This window comes from Ictalurus furcatus, chromosome 23 (genome assembly GCF_023375685.1).
Source record: "Ictalurus furcatus strain D&B chromosome 23, Billie_1.0, whole genome shotgun sequence".
NCBI classification, from domain to species: Eukaryota; Metazoa; Chordata; class Actinopteri; order Siluriformes; family Ictaluridae; genus Ictalurus; species Ictalurus furcatus.
The window spans coordinates 6344593-6362409 of NC_071277.1; the positions used below are offsets into that span (position 1 = coordinate 6344593).

Here is a 17817-nt window from a genome sequence, read left to right on the forward strand (position 1 = left end):
CCAAAGTGCTGAGCGAGAAGAATGAGTTACTTTTTCCTTTTATTTTCTGACCTCACCGCTGCCATGGCAACAACTAGCAGTGCTCAAAGTGATGTCACTCTTCGAGCTGTTTTCACTGAAGTGGGTCTCACCACAGCAATGGAACTAGGCTTGATGATGATCGAAATAAATAAATAAGACTGTCAACTGATACAGAAATATATGCAAAAGTTTACACACCCTTGGGGCAATGCCCATGTCAACATGTGATACAGATGGCTGATGATGGTGCAAATAGGTGTTAAAAAGTGCATAAAGTGCATGGCATTAAGCGCAATCAGCACCACAAAAAAGTCTAAAAACAAAAAATTGGCATAAATTAAAATGCATATATGCACAGTAAGATTTTTGGGGTTGGCAAGTTTCAGAATCGGCTATTAGACACCACCTCCATCATGACAAGGTTTAAAGAAAGAGAACAACAACAACAACAACAACAACACCCTCACCCCTCTTTGTTTTGAGAGTGGAATCTTGAAAGTAATTTATTCTATTTATTTATTTTTTCATAATCACGGTGGATTAGTAGTTAGCACGTTTGCCTCGCCCCTCCGGGGTTTGGGGTTCGAATCCCACCTCTTCCCTGTGTACGCGGAGTTTGCATGTGCTTCCCGGGGTTTCCTCCCAGGGTTTGATTTTATTCACCTGTTAGCAATGGGTGTGCCTGAAACACCTGAACTCAATCATTAGGAGGGGTGTCCACATACATTCGGCTATACGGTACGCATGTATATCGTATATCCCGTACAAACGGACACAGGACAAGACAAGGAACCGTATAAATCCGTTTAATTTGCATCATACAAGGTGTATCAGGCTATATACGTACTGCATCATTAGTACAAAATAACAAATAAATCTCATCTTGTTCTACACGCTACTTTTGTCATTCATCGTAGGAAGTAAAAGAGTGCTTGCTGTGTTGGTCATCCAGGGCAGTGATACAGAATAAAGCCTTTTACACTGTATGAGATGATCCCCGAAAAAAACCCCAAAAAATCGTACTCAAATTCTATTTCAAATGAAGTTTCTCTAGCGATAGACCTGCGATTAAAGAAAAATGTCTACGTTCTGCTTGTTTACATTCAAGTTCGGGCTTGAGCAGAAAAACAGAAACATTCTTCAACGTGAGCTTGAGGTAATAAGGATGGGGTTTTCTTTACGCTTCGACATTGCTACTTAAACATTTCAAACACTGACAGAACTTTATTTCTTTGTATGAGATCGCACTAAATCTGCCGCACTCACGCAGCCGAATTCTTTTGTGATATGCAATGATAAAATTGGGCTGAAAATCATACAGTGTAAACCCGGCTTAAGGGTGCTTCTCTACCAAGCTTTAACATTCACATATCCAACTAACGCCAAAGAAGGCTGCCATTTCCTTTGCTGGAAATGGTTATCAAAAATTTCTTCTTCTTCTTCTTCTTCTTCTTCTTCTTCTTCTTCTTTTTTTTTGAAATCAGTTGGCACATAAAATCGTATACATAAATAACTTCAATGCAAGGCCATGGGTCAAGGTTTTCTCCCAAAATTCAGTAATGGGAAGCATGCTAAAAAGGCAAACAAATCAAACAGAGCAGATAGACAGCATTCTTACCAACATACTACATTCTCTAATTTCAAGTATTTGTACTTTAGCATACAGATGTGCCAGGTTCTAAGAAATATTAACCTCTGTGGAAAAACAAACAAACAAAAAAAAAGAGTACACAATCCTTTTTCTTTTAATAGGAATTATAAAAAATAAGTCTCTCTGGCTTATTCACAATGTTCAAAATGCCCGTTTAGATTGCATAAATATGACTGGGTCTCGGTCTGCAGTTGTCATGTTATAAGCCTGTAAATAAAAAGAAAGCAGAGGCAAAAATCGTTAGCTGTTTGGAAACGGGCTTCATTCAAATCCAACCACTAAAAAGAATAATGACTGTGGTAATGACCACAAACACACCCTTTAATATTCGAACATGCCAAAGATAAACATGAAAGTGGAAAAATGAACTGCTGTATGAATTGCCATCCAATCTGATATTTTATGATGTGTGTTTTTGTGCATGGATCTAGATGAGGTTGCTCAGAGAAACCTCCGTAAAATCCACCCATCCCCCCCTCATAAGAAACGACGACCGCAGACGAAGCCGCCAGACGCTTCCTTCACTTCTTTACTTCTGGAGCTGCCTGAGTCAATGGAAATGGGCATCAAAAACAGCCTCTTTTCTCAGCAGCAGTCTGGTGCGCCATCGACTCTCGCAGGCGCTCTATATCTTCTAATAAAGATGTGGTAATAATAGGCAGCTCTACAAACGCAGGCGAAGGCATCTGACTCATTCGTGACTAATTTGGAGGGAAACGCTAAGCGTCAGAGATTTGTCTGGGATGAAATCACTGACACAGACCGTGGGGGAACATTAAATTCTCCTAATGGGTTGTCAGGTTTCGTACACTCGTGGTGTCGTGATGCTTTTACGCCTTCGTAGCTTAGCAAACATTTAGCAGGCTTACCTGAAAACACCGATCGCTTACTGGCGTCTCTCATTCCGCCAGGGTTACCTACGAACAAGCAAAGATGGAAAAGATTTCATAAGGAACCATTCTACATTAGAATAAAATAGAATAGATGTTTGGACAGACGGACGGATAGATAAATAGGAAACAGGCAAAGACACTGAAATAAATCATTTATAGACCATATATACATTGATAGATCTAGGGTGGAGGTTGAATGGATGGATCATAAGGACAAAAGACGTCTAAATGTATTAATGTATGCATACATGGATGGATTGCTTGATGACTAGAAGCACAGATGGATGGATGGATGGATGGATGGATGAATGGATGGATGGAAGGATTGATGGCCTAATGGAAAGGTAGATGGATAGATGGTTATGGATGCATGTAAGAAATGGTTTTACAGCAAGGTGGGAAGGATGATGTTGATAGCTGGGTGGATAGATAAATGGACAGATGAATGGTGTGGATGGATGGATGGATGGATGATGTGATAGATGAAAGTAGGATGAAAGATGGGTTTGCAAGTATCAACCCAGCATAAATGTACAGAAGCACCTCCAGCATGCATGGATTGATAAACGGATGGATGGATGGATGGATGGATGAATTAATGATGTGGAGGGATTGGTGTATGAATGGTTGGATGACGCAGACGGATGCATAGATAGGTGGATGGTTAGGGATAAGGTTGTACAGTCCAGCAAACAAATCCAATACGATAGGCTTAGTACTCTGGAGACTGAAAGCGTGCCAGTTAGGAGTTGTAGTCCGTTTCCGCCATGTTTCTAGGCTGCGGTGCATTCTGGGAATTGGAGTTCCGGAACGGAGTGGACCTGACACGGGGACAGTATGACGCTGGTAGATGGATGGGTAGATGGATGGTTGAATCACTGACATAGATGGCTGGATGGATGTTTGGTTGGACAGATGGATGAACGAATAGATAAAAAGATAGATGAAGAGGGTGGATGGATGGATACATAGAAGTACCTACATTATGAATTAAAGAATAAATGGATAGGTGGACGGATGGGTGGATGGGTGGGTTAAATATAAATATCCTGTACCAAGATTCCACTGGGTCTAGATTTACATCAAACCCTGTCTGTACTCCAACACAATGCTATTCTAATAAAGGAATCAGTTATCCAGGCTATCCTTGGGGAGATTTAACCAATATTTGCTTTGTGGTTGATGTTTTAGTGTGATGTTGCACATGTTGTGGAACACACACTTTAGCCCACAGCAGGTTGTTCATCAACTAACATTGGGAATTGGGTCAAACGCACGAACCACAATAAAAGAAGGAGAAAGGCGAAAAGGCCGTGTTTCATCTTTCAGGGTTAGTGGTTAGCCCATTCTGGAAGTCTCCGGAATAACAGGAAATGGTTATGAGCGCTGCCCGCTCTCTTCGCGTTCGTACCATAGGCTTGGAACAGGCTCAGAAACAACCACTGGCATGGAAGTGCAGACAGGAAAGGAGGGGTAAGTGAACCCCTGCTGATCGACTCAATGAGCACCTCTTTCAGCATGCCAGACAGTACACAGACATGTCTGCTAGTTGGCAGTGCCAGTGGCTTCCTGGCTCACGACTCTCGTCCTATATAGGAACCTATGCTTTACTGCATATGCTGATGAGATTTGATTTGGCAAAAGAAAACCAGCATTCCACTGGATCAGCTCTCGTATACAGTTACATTTTTTTATTTGATTGCAATTCTTGCGTAGCATTTCGTCAGACTTCGGTTGTTCCTGCCCCATGATTTCGATTAAAAATTGGACGAAGCCCTGTCCTGCTAATTTTGCAGTTTCAGATCTGGATACGTTGTTTACTGGATGTTAATCGGAGAACGTTTCAGCGTTTTAGAGAACAGACGGGTCAGCTGAGATAAAAAAAAAAAAGATACTGAGATTTAATAACACATGAAGGTTAAGCCAAAATGGCTGACCTTTCCACTTGAATGAAGTCATTTGCTGGAGCAAAAAAACATTGTGCAATCCCTTAAATACAATACTTAGAAAGATTAAGAAGTAATCAGCTGTCCACACACACATGCACACACTTTTACGTAATGCACAAGCTCGAAGGCACTGTTTCTGGGCCAGGACTTTGATTTAAAACAACATTAATGTCATTAAAAGACTAACGGCTCCTGGAGGACGCGCTGCACCGGCCGAGCCATGCGAGCGGAGAAAAATGAGGCCAGCGGTATTTATTAATGACACCGAGGTACAGTTTGGGCAGAAAACCATCCCTTTGCTGACTTGGTGCACGCTTAAATCTTTCAGTATTTCCTTTGAAAACGAAACCCTAGCTATAATCCACTAGACAATATGAACACAATCAAAGCGCCTGCTGCATTTCAGCCTCCAAGCCAAACAAGGCGCAGCCGCGCAGTGATACCGAGAGAGGTGGGCTTTAAAAACGTCTTGGCACGCTGAAGGAACTCACAGGCAGTTCTACCTCAGCTCCTCTCCTAATAGACAGTGTCTATTACTTTAGAAGAATGTCGCATCAAAAGCATTGCGATGAATAAAAACAGGGTATATATCATTTGTAATCAGATCGCTCTCATATTCTTGGTAAGAAGATATCACGGCAAAGACACAAACACAGCCGTTCTGTATACACACCAATAATCAATATTAATTTAAACCCCCACCGCTACATCCTTCTCTATTTGATGATGTGTTTAATATACCGCTATACCACTGCGACGTTAAGTGCTCGATTATGATTTACGGATAAGAAACCGATATCCAATAACAAACGGATTGTTATTTAACAACGAAAAGCAGGAGATATTTCTATATAATATTTATGGAAGGAGTCTCCAGTGTCAACGAGTTTTTCTCCATGGGTAAGTCTTCAGGACTTTGCGATTCAGGGTTATTCGATAACATGACAAGATGTTTCTTTTTTGTCTGATTAACTGTATAAAAGAGAAAATAAGAGAGGCTGGTGAGGGAGCTACTACAACGTAAGAGATAACAGGAAGTAACTTGTCTTGCAGAAGTTCCCCAACATTAAATGTAAACTATAAATCCTATAATAGGAAAAGGACTTCTTTAGCCCTTTCTAGCCCTTTTTTTGAAAACTCCAGGCTCGCGTTTCAGTGTAAACAGACCAAAACGAAGACTTTTAAAAACGAAGGCGTGGCTCCGCCCACATTCACTTCCTGATTGGGTCTTCTAGATCATTGTGTATCCGTCCCTGATTCGTCAAGCCCCTACCGTATGACCATTACACTACCTTGATCGTACACACAACAACACGGAGACTGAACCGCAAGCTTTGCTGGCTTTGTCGTCATTCTTAGCAGCCATTGCGCAATTCAGTTCTGTATTTTAGAATACCGCAGCTGCCTACATGCGCAAGAGGTGAGCTACGATTAGAGCGATCGGCAACAAATCTCATCTCAAGCGGCGTAAGAACGCCTACATGGAACGCCGGTTTGGACTAGAAACCAACTTCCTGTTTACACTTGTATGCGCATGCCTAGTGTGCATGAATGGTCATGTGACATGCGTTTTCGTTCGTGTAGCGTGGACGGAGATCTAGTACCAAAGCGAATCCTGTTTTAACCTTAATCTTCAATTTTGTATCACTCCATACGACTCAAGTTGCTGGAATAGATACGATTTTTGCAAGTCTGAGACCATGTGGATGTGAATTTAGGGTTAGTTTTTGTATTTATCAATTTGTATTTTAGAGAGAGAGAGACAGAGAGAGACAGACAGAGTGAGAGAGACAGACAGAGAGAGACAGAGAGAGAGACAGACAGAGAGTGAGAGAGACAGAGACAGACCGAGAGACACAGATAGGCAGAGAGAGAGAGACAGAGACACAGAGAGTGCGACAGAGAGGGAGAGGCAGAGAGAGACAGAGCAAGACAGAGAAAGAGAGAGAGAGAACAGAGACACAGAGAGTGAGACAGAGAGGGAGAGGCAGAGAAAGACAGAGAGTGAGACAGAGAGAGACAGAGAGTGAGACAGGGAGAGAGACAGAGAGAGAGAGACAGAAAGAGAGACAGGGAGAGAGACAGAGAGAGAGAGACAGGGAGAGAGACAGGGAGAGAGAGAGAAAGAGACAGAAAGAGAGACAGGGAGAGAGACACAGACAGAGAGAGAGAGACAGAGAGAGGCAGAGAGAGAGAGGCAGAGAGAGAGAGACAGAAAGAGAGACAGGGAGAGAGACAGAGACAGACAGAGAGAGAGACACAGAGAGAGACAGAGAGAAAGAGACAGAAAGAGAGACAGGGAGAGAGACAGAGTCAGACAGAGAGAGAGAGACACAGAGAGAGAGACAGAGAGAGGCAGAGAGAGAGACAGAGAGAGAGAGACAGAGAGAGAGACAGAGAGAGAGAGAGAGACAGAGAGAGACAGAAAGAGAGAGAGACAGGGAGCACTACAGCAGTTCCGGTAAGTGCTGAGTAAAGTTGATTGTAAATGTAACCGTGTTGGAAAGCTTTCATATACTCACACTTGTCCTGCTCTGGACGCTCCATGCACTCACTCTCAGTGTCACTGGGGATGAGCCAAGGCTGTCTGACGGCCTGCAGCTGCCGGTAAAACTCATCCTACACACACACACACACAAGATCACACAGGATTGAAAATTACACTCATGATAACATTAAAAAGAACGCTGAACTGGACACTCTGATATACAGCACATGGTCTGAGATGGTAAAGGATTATTACTGTATGCTTTGGTCAGAATGTGTTTATTTTTCTAGAACAGCAGCTCTGACAATAGTTCTGGCTTCACAGTAACATTCCTGCTTCTTACACAGGGACTTGTACGGCAGACACGTCACATATACTGATTTTTTTTAATGTGTATATTGTACATTACAATGCTGAAGTTTTCTGTACGGAGACGTTTATTTCTACATTTCGGAAGGAGTCTCCAGTGTCAGAGCTTTGTACCATTCAGAGGTAAAACTGTCATTTTCAGTTTTCTGTCAAAAGAAAGTCTTCAAGATCACATTCAGATACTGTACATAGTCAAAGGACAGAAAGGAAATAACAGCTGTATATTGTATGTTGTTAATATTCTTTAGAGCTATGATATCAGTGCTTAAGGAAAACTTTGAGTAAATCAGTCAAAGCCCTAATAATAGTCAGCACTCTAGTTGCTCCCATGTCGAATGAGTCTATCAGTGCTGGTGTATTAGCGTACGGAAAAGTCCAATCTTCGCATTACGCTGAGATCTTCATCTACGGCAAACTCGAAGCAGAAAGGAAGAGAGCTGGCACGCGTGCATGTCAGACCCATTACTTTTACAGATGTTTTTATTTTTCTTTGAGCTAAAGTGCACCTCGGAGTCGGGTCCTCGGGGCCACCGTCTAATAAATAAATTGCCCTGCGTTCCCTTCTGTGCACTTTTATGCCTTCTTGTCTTTCAGTGCTATAAGGTGACGGTGGTCCAAGGCCTACCAGGCAGAGGATGCAGTCATGCATCTTTGCTACATTTCAAGCCTTAATTACCCACAGGAAGGCGAAAAAGAAAGACAAATCGTCCTCCATCGCCTGTGTTCCTGCACATCCGATCTGCGAGGCACGCTGCCGAATAACTGTTTCCACTTCAACAGCACGCCAGGTGGCTCGAATCAAAGAGCGTTCAGTGACCTGATGTTTCTCATAACATCACTAGAGTATTAAGTGTAGGATCTGTTAAGGAGCCACGGTGAAACTGTAAACTCCCGCTAGTGACGATTATAGTGCCTAATAAAGCCGTTTCGGGTCGAACAGCGCTCCTGTGATGAGGTCCACGAAAAATACTAAAAATGAAATACAGGAAGATGAGAAAACCAGTCCATATATATATCTAATCTCAGATATGTGTCAAATTTTACTGGTGGCTAAATCACCGACCTCAGGTTTACGAGCTTTACACGCTTCCCAGATCCTTTACAAGCCTGCGTTGGGCCCATGACAGACGCTCCGGTCGTGCTGCGCTGCTGTATCTGAACGTGGCCGAGATTGATTTAACACTGATGTGATGTCTGAGTGTCACACAGATCTGTTCCAGAAACCCTGCTCCAACTTCTGGCTCAGATTAATTACTTTAGTATCCATGAAAGTGTCATTTCCAGTCATTTTAATTCAAAAATGGCCTGGAAATAGAATTAACATAGCTCATTTTCGTTCTCATAGGATAACCCCTCTTAACCACCCCCCTAACCGCCCCCCACCCCCATTCCGGAGTAAATGCGCCTGCAAAACAATTGACAAATAAATCCGGTTGTTCTTGCTCCTTTGTACAATTTCGTAACTGCTAATAAGCTAGCCTGCATTGCTAATAGATAGACAATTGTAGGATTTCAATATCTGAGTCTCGATATGGATCAGCATCTTCTCCATGACCTATAACAGACGCCAAACCTGTCAAAGTATACCATATACCACCTAAGATTTAGCTAGCTTAGCATGCCGGTCCTGTAGCTAAAAGCTCTCTGTGACTCCTGCTACAACCACAGCTAATAAACAACCTCACCATGACAGCGCCATTTCTAGCCAAACATCTACTGTATAAGCATGGCTCCAGGACTCTTAGAAAAAGGGTTCCTCAAGGGTTTTTTGGACAGTTAAGGGTACTTGGCTTCCTAAAAGCTTTCTACTTACCACTCTTTATTTTCTATAAAAGTGTAGCACTGAATAGACAGTATGTGCTGTTAGTAAACCTTTGGATTTTGGTCTACTTCCTGTTTAGACATCATCTTGTATTTGAACTTTGCTTTCGTATCTGGAAAGATTCGGCTTTCGTGGCCGTGTGTCACGCGGCTCACCTCAGACAGTGTGCTGCGCAGACTGAAGCTGTCCGTGCTGCTGAGACCTGGCGGGGTCAGAAGAGGTCGTGTTATTTGCCCAGTCGGGGTAACCGGTCTGCTCCTTGAGCGCCTGTACATACGATCTGGGTTTCCGTGGCTAGTAGTGGGTAGAGAGCGCATCATGAGGCTGTTGGGGGTCAGGGGCCTGCTGGGCGTCTGTGGTCTGCTGGGAGTCTGGGCTCGGCTGCAGGGGTTGCTGGGAGATTTAGTCCGGCTGATGATGAGCGGCAGCATGGGAGTCTTGCTTGGCGAGTTGGGCTTGGAGCTGAAGCCTGACATGGGCAGCGCGTTGGCACTGTGGGGGTTCACGGGCAGGAGCAGGCTGCTGTGAGGGCTGATGGGACTTCTACTGAGCTTCCCTTGTTCAGCCAGCTTGGCCAAGTCCTTCTCCACCTCTGGAGAGAATAAAAGTGGATTAATGGAATAAATGAATGTAGCTTCTCAACCGATAACATCGAGTCCAAAAGTTTTTATAAGCCTTAGGACAAAACGAAGAATGCACAATGGTTTCATTTTGTGGGTTACGGTTCCACAGGCGTTCTTTCTTTATCATGGTACTTATACCAGAGTGTCATCGAATTCGAAAATCTGATTGGTTGAAAGGTGCTGCTTAGTTTTCCGAGGCCACTCATTCAAATATGTTATCGTTTCTATAGTAACGACTAATCATCACGAACTTGACAGACAATTTAAGAGGTGTAAGAGGGATAAAGCACTTCATGCATGCTGTTATAAGAAAAGAATCAACTTTGTGGCAATAACAGATAACTCCGTTTTACACTGGACCACATCACACTACCCTGTCGTTGATCATTTTCGTTAATCTTTCATTCTGACAGTGATAAACATATTCTTTAAACCGTTTTGCCCATTAGAGCTGTCTCCAACATCTTCCTATTATCTGACCAGCTTTTGGATCCTCACAATTCGAATAAGAGGGCCTAAATAAAACTTCTCTTTCTTGCTTTTGGTTCTTTTAATGAATAAACTGTAAAGTAGAGGAACATTTGGCAAATGTTTGGGTCATTTTGACCTGAGAATTAAAACAACTGTTGAAAACGAAACAAAAACCCATGAAATAAGCTGTGCGCTGTGTTTCAAAGACTGGCATTACTGTAGGATGAACAGCAGCACAATGTTACCTTGGGATAACTTAAGAAAACATTCCACATAATACTAACCAGCTGATGTATGGGATAGATGAATATTAAAAAAATATTAAATGAATTCATTAGCAAGTAAAGAAATAAATGAAGTAAGAAATAAAATACAACGTGGTGTGCTGTAATAGGAAAAGAGCAAGGCCCTTAACCCTCACCTGCTCAGATGTATAAATGAGATGAAAGTAAGTCGGTCTTTAGAAGGGTGTCTGCCAAATGCCATAAATATAAATGTACCAGTGTTATTGTAGAGACGTGTGAATTGTTTGCCCAGCACTGGGCTCAAACTCTTCCCCTCTCCCATCGCCCTGCTCACTAGCTAAACACAGAGTCACGATACTCTACAAACAGAAACCCAACAGTGTCCTGACTAATCGTATAGCAGACTTGTGGCGATTAAATAACTCATTTGTTTATACTGATTGAAAATATCATTCGATTTCCATTCCGCCGGTGTAATGGAACGCACGTGCCCTCCGAGAAAGGGTTAATATAAACCTGTGATTTAAAGAAAATTAAATCAAACACCTCCTGCCTAATTGGCACCCTGTCCAGGGTGTACCCCGCCTTGTGCCCGATGCTTCCTGGGATAGGCTCCAGGTTTCCCCGTGACCCCGAAAAGGATAAAGCGGTATACAAGATGGATGGATGGATGGACCTCCTGCCTAATCAGATTCAAGAATTCAAGAGCTGTGGTAATTTAAAAAAAATATATGAATGAACAATGGGATAAATGAATGTACAAACTATTTAAAAGTGTTACAGTCACCCACATCCACTTATGCGTGTGGTGATACACACATGCGGCTGCCGTCTAATCCCTCACATATTTAGTCAGCAGCGTGAGAGCATCGTTTCCTGCTGTTTGTCCCGGAGTGTTTTTAATAGCTCCGGGTAGGAGTATTTACTGGCTGTGTAAATTGTGTGAGAGGTTGCTTCCTCTGACAGCGTTCAAAACACACTTAACAGAGCCACAGCTTCAGTATTCGATTCCGAAATATACTTGTTGGCTTTGGTAGGTGTTCAGATGTTGCTGTTTGCTCCGTCTTTCTCAGAAAGAACATCTGGGCTGTTCTCACTACGCTTTTATGTGATTAGCACCGTTCTTTTTCTGGGATTTTCCTTCATGGAAGAGTTCTATTCTCCAAAATAGGACTCCTGGGAGTCCTGGGAAGCACACATGCGTGACATGCAAGAACGCGGTGATATGTATTTCGTAAAGCATCACTTCTTCTACCATGGCCAAAAATGATCATGTTCATAACAGAATTACGAGATTACAAATGCGGATCACATAGAGTATGTATATTCCACATGTCGTCCACACACAGAGTCAGACGTCTATTGCGGGAAACATGGCCGAAAAAAAAAAAAACTATGTAAATTAATTCCAGATTTATCTATGTTTTGTAGATATTTCCTGGTTTCTGATCAGTTTAGATTCATGTGTTTGTCAGACCGTAATGTATTATTTGTTACAGTCCCTACCGAGTTAATTTTTTGTAAACTTAGGTTAGTGAAGAATGATGAAATGTTGTGACATAAATCTTATCTACAGTCCCCTCAGAAACTAATGGGAACGGCAAGGCCAATTCATTTGTTTTTGCTCTAGTATAAGACATTTGGGTTTGAGATCAAACGTTGAATATGTGAAGAGAGTTTCGAATTTTAGCTTTTATTTCCTGGTATTTATATGTAAATGTGTTAAACAACATAGGACATAACACCATGTGACTGACAGGTGCTTCTTGTTTCCCAGGTGTGTCCTGTTAGATTGACTGTTTAAACAATAGATAGATCTGAACATCTACTCTTGGATTTAGCCTTCGGTTTCACCTGTGAGGACTGCATTTGTTGTTAAAAAGGATAAACCAACATGAAGGTCAGAGAGCTGACTATGGGAGAAAAGCAAGTCATTTTGAAGCTGAGAAAAGAGAGAGAATCAATCAGAGGCACTGCTTAAACATTGGAAATAGCCAATACAACCATTTGGAATGTCCTGACAAAGAAAAAAACACTGGTGTACCGAGCTACAGACACCGAATGGGTCGGCCAAGAAAAACAACAACAACAACAAGCGCTGTGAAGAAACCCCCTCAAACAACAGTCAGTGACATCACCAACAACCTCCACATGGGTGAAGGTATCACAATCCACCATACGAAGACTTCGAGAGCCGAGAGACCTGAACGCGCAATGTCTTCCGCACTGAAGACTCTTACTGTGCTACAAAGACACAGTGTGTTTAATCTACATTTTTCACCTTTTTGACTCTTAATGTCCATTGCTGTACCTTTAAGGCTACATTTACATTGTACCTTCTGTGACAGAATTTACTTCTACTGTACTGTGTATTTCTCTGACATTCTTACTCCAAATTGTAATTTAACAAACAGTTAAAAAAAAAAAAAGAGCAAAAAAAAAAAAAACAAGCACACAGTGGCAGCTTGTCCACATTTTTAAAAAATAAATAAATAAATGTTGTTATTTCTCAGCTATAAGCTGATGTAAGGCAATCATAGGGCAGCTACTGACACACTTACTCTATAGTCCATAAAGTTATCATTGCACCTGATGGTCAAAAATGGGAACTGCAAAAAGCACTAAAAGAGGCCCACTGGGGCACAAATCACTCTGCCCCATTCTAGGGGTACGATCAGCAGACAGGTCGTTATTGGCAGGCTCCCAGAGTGTAAAAATACTCATCAAGATCTAGTTGTAAAGCTAATGATCTGATTACATCTAATACATTTCTACAAAAAAAGGCAAAGTGTAACTGCAGACAATGTGTCTATGATGTACAGAACAATTTCTAGGGATAATGAAGTGGATGCTTCGGAAATGCATCCTCTTCCAAAGCCAAAATTTATTGGGGCTAGCTTCAGGTCTTTTGTAGTGGGGCTAGAACTTTTGCTGAGACCTGGCAACCCTGGTTAATGACAATACCTTAAACACAGTTGAAGGTACATCTAAAACTGTCTGGAACAAGGTGCTAGACTGTACGGTATCACTAAAAGTAAACATAATATTCTGTACAGTACACCATATTCGGCTTTACGTTACTAGCCAAGCTCATCTATGGGTTAGCAAGGTCAGAAGTCACTGAAAACAGGTTCGCAATGTCAGAAGTAAGTGTAAGCTAGTGAAGGAGTTAGCTATATAGCTCCGGTGCAAGACTGGTTGTGTTTAGATATGTCACATGATCTTGTTTATGCTGTAAAAGTGGAAAAACCGCAGCTACACACTCACAGATGTAAACAGGATGCAGGGAATGACTCTGCCACACGCTCTGGTGGGAACAGTCAGGGTTAAATCTGGATTTAGGATGCCGGGGATGCACTAATTCCTTCACTGGTGCTAAGAATCTGTTCTTATATATATATATATATACACACACACACACACACACACACACACACACTATATATATATATATATATATATATAAAATTTTATATTTTACATTTATTTATAAAAGCATTCCATAAAGCAGTGTGGAATTGTTTTAGGGGTGTACTCACTTTTGTTGCCAGTGGTTTAGACATTAGACATTATCACCATTATTTCTAACTACAGCATCAGAGCTCACCATTTATGTAACTCTTTACTACATGGTGTTGCCATATGGCAACAATTAATTTATCTCCAATTTTTTTGATAGGCAATAATAAACTCATATTATTGAAAAATGCAACTTTTATTATTGAAAATGTGATGATAGATCACATTTCATTTGATCTGTACTGATAGGTTTTGTGTTGTTTTTTTTACTATATGATAATTTCCACCATTGCACAGTGTTGCCAATTTACTAACTACCCCCAATAAAAAAAAAAATCTTTCACATTTTTAAATATATTTTTATTACTTAAACTAATTCAAGTAATAAAAATCCATAAAACTATTTTTTGGACCAATCCCTCCACACCCCACCCCACCCCACCCCATTCCAGAAGTTTTTTTCCTTTCCTTTTTTTCCTGTCCTTGATGTATTAATATAAGTAATATACATAAGTAATATAAGTAAATCATTTTAAAGCACACTGACACTAACAAGTGAATGCAATGAATGCATATTCAGTACGTTCTAATGATGATTAACCCATGACTTTTTTGTTGCGCTCAGTCCCAAAAGTCATAGGTTGATCCATGATAATATTAAGTCATCATTTTTAACATTTAGTGTTACTGAGGCGTAAGGCTGCGTTCACGCCATATCAGAATTATCGTAAATACTAGATGACAACCCGGAGCTGTATCCAGCTGTTCCCGTCCTCAGACTCAGATTATGCTGTTGACAATTGCAACTGTATTGCATGTCTGAGGTCAAAAAAACACTTTAATGTGCTCATAATTTAAACTGTAGCATTACCTTTTCCCCCCAGTCTCACAAACGACTCGTTAAATGATCCGTTCTAAAGGATTCGTTCTAAACTCCTCCTTTCAGAGAGCATACTCTGCTCTGATTGCTCAGACATCCCAGTCTGTTGTGATTGGTCTACTGCTGTCAGCAAGCAGCCAATGAAGACCAGAGGCGGGGCTTTTTGTTACAAACCTACGTAGGTTATTACAGGAAGTAAAGTCTGGAATCACTAACGACTCGTTTCAGCTATCGGTTCCTTCTTTCAGGAGTCGATAACTCCGTCTGTCGTGCGCTTTGATTTTTTAAACTTTGCAGACGTTTTTACATTCACAAACATCTCTATAACACGCTACATGCAAGGTAATTATTTGAGAAACCATAACAGGTGCACTTTAAGACATTAATAATAGTCAATTATACAAATGATTACACTTTATTACATCTTACCGCTGAAGCCGCCCCATTTCGAGTGTTTCCGCATGACGCATGTCGCAGCAGTCATGTGGTACAAGTCGGAGCGCTCAGAAAATTCCTAGTTTACAAGTTGAAAGTTGTTGGACGCCTTTTTACGATTCGGAATCTGGTAATTACGGTAATTACGACATGGCTTGAACGCAGCTTAATCATGATAAACCTTCTCATTACTTAAACATAGTGCTAGTAGTATAAATTTGTCTTCAACTGATGGAAATGGGCTTGTGCAAATAAAATACCTGCTCTTCGGTTTTAACAATGAGCACATACCATTGTCGCTTCTGAAGTGCGCTAAATCACACTGCAGGTGCTAAACTACTATATTTGCGTTATTGTTATTTTTAAGTAGGGCCATGAACTCTATATGGTTTAAGCACAAATTAAACTTCACGTCAACCGAGGAAATTGCTGGAATCTAACACAGTCTCTTGGACTGTACTGAGCCGAGCAGATGTTATTTAAAACCTGACCATTTTCCACATTTTCAGGAACCAACCTTAGATAAATTTCACCTCTGTTCATCAACTGTATGGGTGTAAGGATGTGTGTTAATTGCTGATCTTGAAATGCTATTCAAATCAAGCATGAACGCGTTAATAAATGAAGTCATTTTTGGCTTGACCAAAGTCTAATTAAGACAGACTCGCTTCTTGGAGATCGGATATCTTTTAACCTATTAATAGTCTACCCTTCATTTTGTGGTAAAGTTCAACAGCTGGAGCAAATTCACAGTTTTCAGTTAAATAAAATGCTGTCTTGGCACCCTGACGTTATTAACGATCGCGTTCGTAATTAATATTACTGTACGGAATGCCAAAATTCCGCTCTCAGAGCATATCCAGATGTTCATCAGATTTAATTCGGATATTGGAACCATCTCCCTAATGTCTATCACGTTGCTCATTCTCGTTCTCCGTACGCGTATCACTTTACTGAAATGATTTTTTTATTTTTTCTGGAAAAATTCACATCATCATGGCTGGCTGGAATAATTGTTTATGTCTGTGTACTGAGTGGCGTGTGGCTAAATCAGATCCGATCTCGGTCTCGATTAGGACTGATTAAACGAGAGAGGATGACTTTAAAGAAACGGCGAAGAAACGTAAGCTCGGGAGTAGATCTAATCGAAGCTTTTCTCAACAGTCTTTGATCAGAAAAAGAAGGAAAAATGTATTGTCGCTTTGAATAATATGAAGTACGAAACTCATCCCTAAGCAGGAAGATAAGTCATGTGGAACGTTGTTACGGAAAGAGACAGACGTTTGGGGTTACAGCATACACGAGTTATCCACACGAAGCAAAAAACGCTCTTACACAGGAGGAAATAATAATAATAATAATAATAATAATAATAATAATAATAATAACGATACAGCCATAATGTAGATTCACTGCTTTATACTGTAGGAATTTTTTTATTTTTATTAAATAGCCAGGAGATTTAGTTGACCACATAACTGGGTGGAATAAGTACACAAAAGCAAAAGAGCTAGCTCTCAACATGGAAGGCATTAACAGCTAATAAAAGCATGAAAGTAGTGAATTAGGCTGTTGGACGGTCAAATCCACTTCCTCATGGGGAAAATTAGCGAAAAAAATCTGGGAATTCCATTGATCTGTTATACAAGGTGCCCCAAAAGTCTCCATACACAGGGAACTACATATGTTTGCCAGCACCACGTCGGTCGTGCCTTCGTCGGCGGACGTTCGCGGACATCCAGTTCTCGGTCGATCCGTAACACTTCTGGTCTTTTCGAATATTGTTAATAAGTTTGGCAGCAGTGTCATGTGTGATGTGCTTGCCATGTTTCCTGCACTGCAACCTTGCGACAGTTTCCCCGATCCAGCCATGAGAATGATTTTAATATGTTCTTCTTCTGTCAAAGGCATTCTTAAAGGCTATCTGAATATATACATATATATACATACATATATTTATATATATATATATATATATATATATATATAAAATGGATGGATGGAATAGATACACTCCACTTTGATGTCACGGGAGACTATAGTGATTTTTAAGATCAAGCTAGAATTTGTTTTCTAAAACATTGCATTGTATTTTCTCTCGTCCAAATAGTGCTGTTTCCGTGTTTTGTAATTAGGCCCTGTCGTGTTTTTTTAAAAACATCTACTCATTGTTTTTGTTCCATCCTTGTCTCTGCCCCGTCCTGTCATTGACGTGCAACCCTATTGTATTCACCTGCTTTGTGTTTAGTTCTTGATTAGTCTCTAATATTGTTGTTTCACTCAGTACGTTTACATGGACAGCAGTAATCTAATTATTGGCCTTATTCTGAATAAGACAATATTCTGATTAAGGTGTTTACATGAGTCATAGAATATTATGTTTATATATATATACGTTTAGAATATTCCTTTCATGTTCAGGTTTTACATGTCATAGAACATAGAACGATT

General features: G+C 40.9%; 1 protein-coding gene across 1 annotated transcript in view; it reads right to left on the minus strand.

Annotated features, from left to right (window-relative positions):
* Nucleotides 1–371: 371 nt before the first annotated feature.
* c23h8orf34 (chromosome 23 C8orf34 homolog) overlaps nucleotides 372–17817 on the minus strand; it is an 87697-nt gene continuing 70251 nt past the window's right edge. Inside the window, exons 12-15 of the mRNA XM_053611596.1 lie at nucleotides 9349–9785; nucleotides 7037–7133; nucleotides 2542–2589; nucleotides 372–1879 (exon numbers count right to left, since the gene is read on the minus strand). Of these exons, the coding sequence (XP_053467571.1) occupies nucleotides 1872–1879; nucleotides 2542–2589; nucleotides 7037–7133; nucleotides 9349–9785 (590 nt within the window). The 3' untranslated portion in view covers nucleotides 372–1871. The remainder of the gene's footprint in view (nucleotides 1880–2541; nucleotides 2590–7036; nucleotides 7134–9348; nucleotides 9786–17817) is intronic.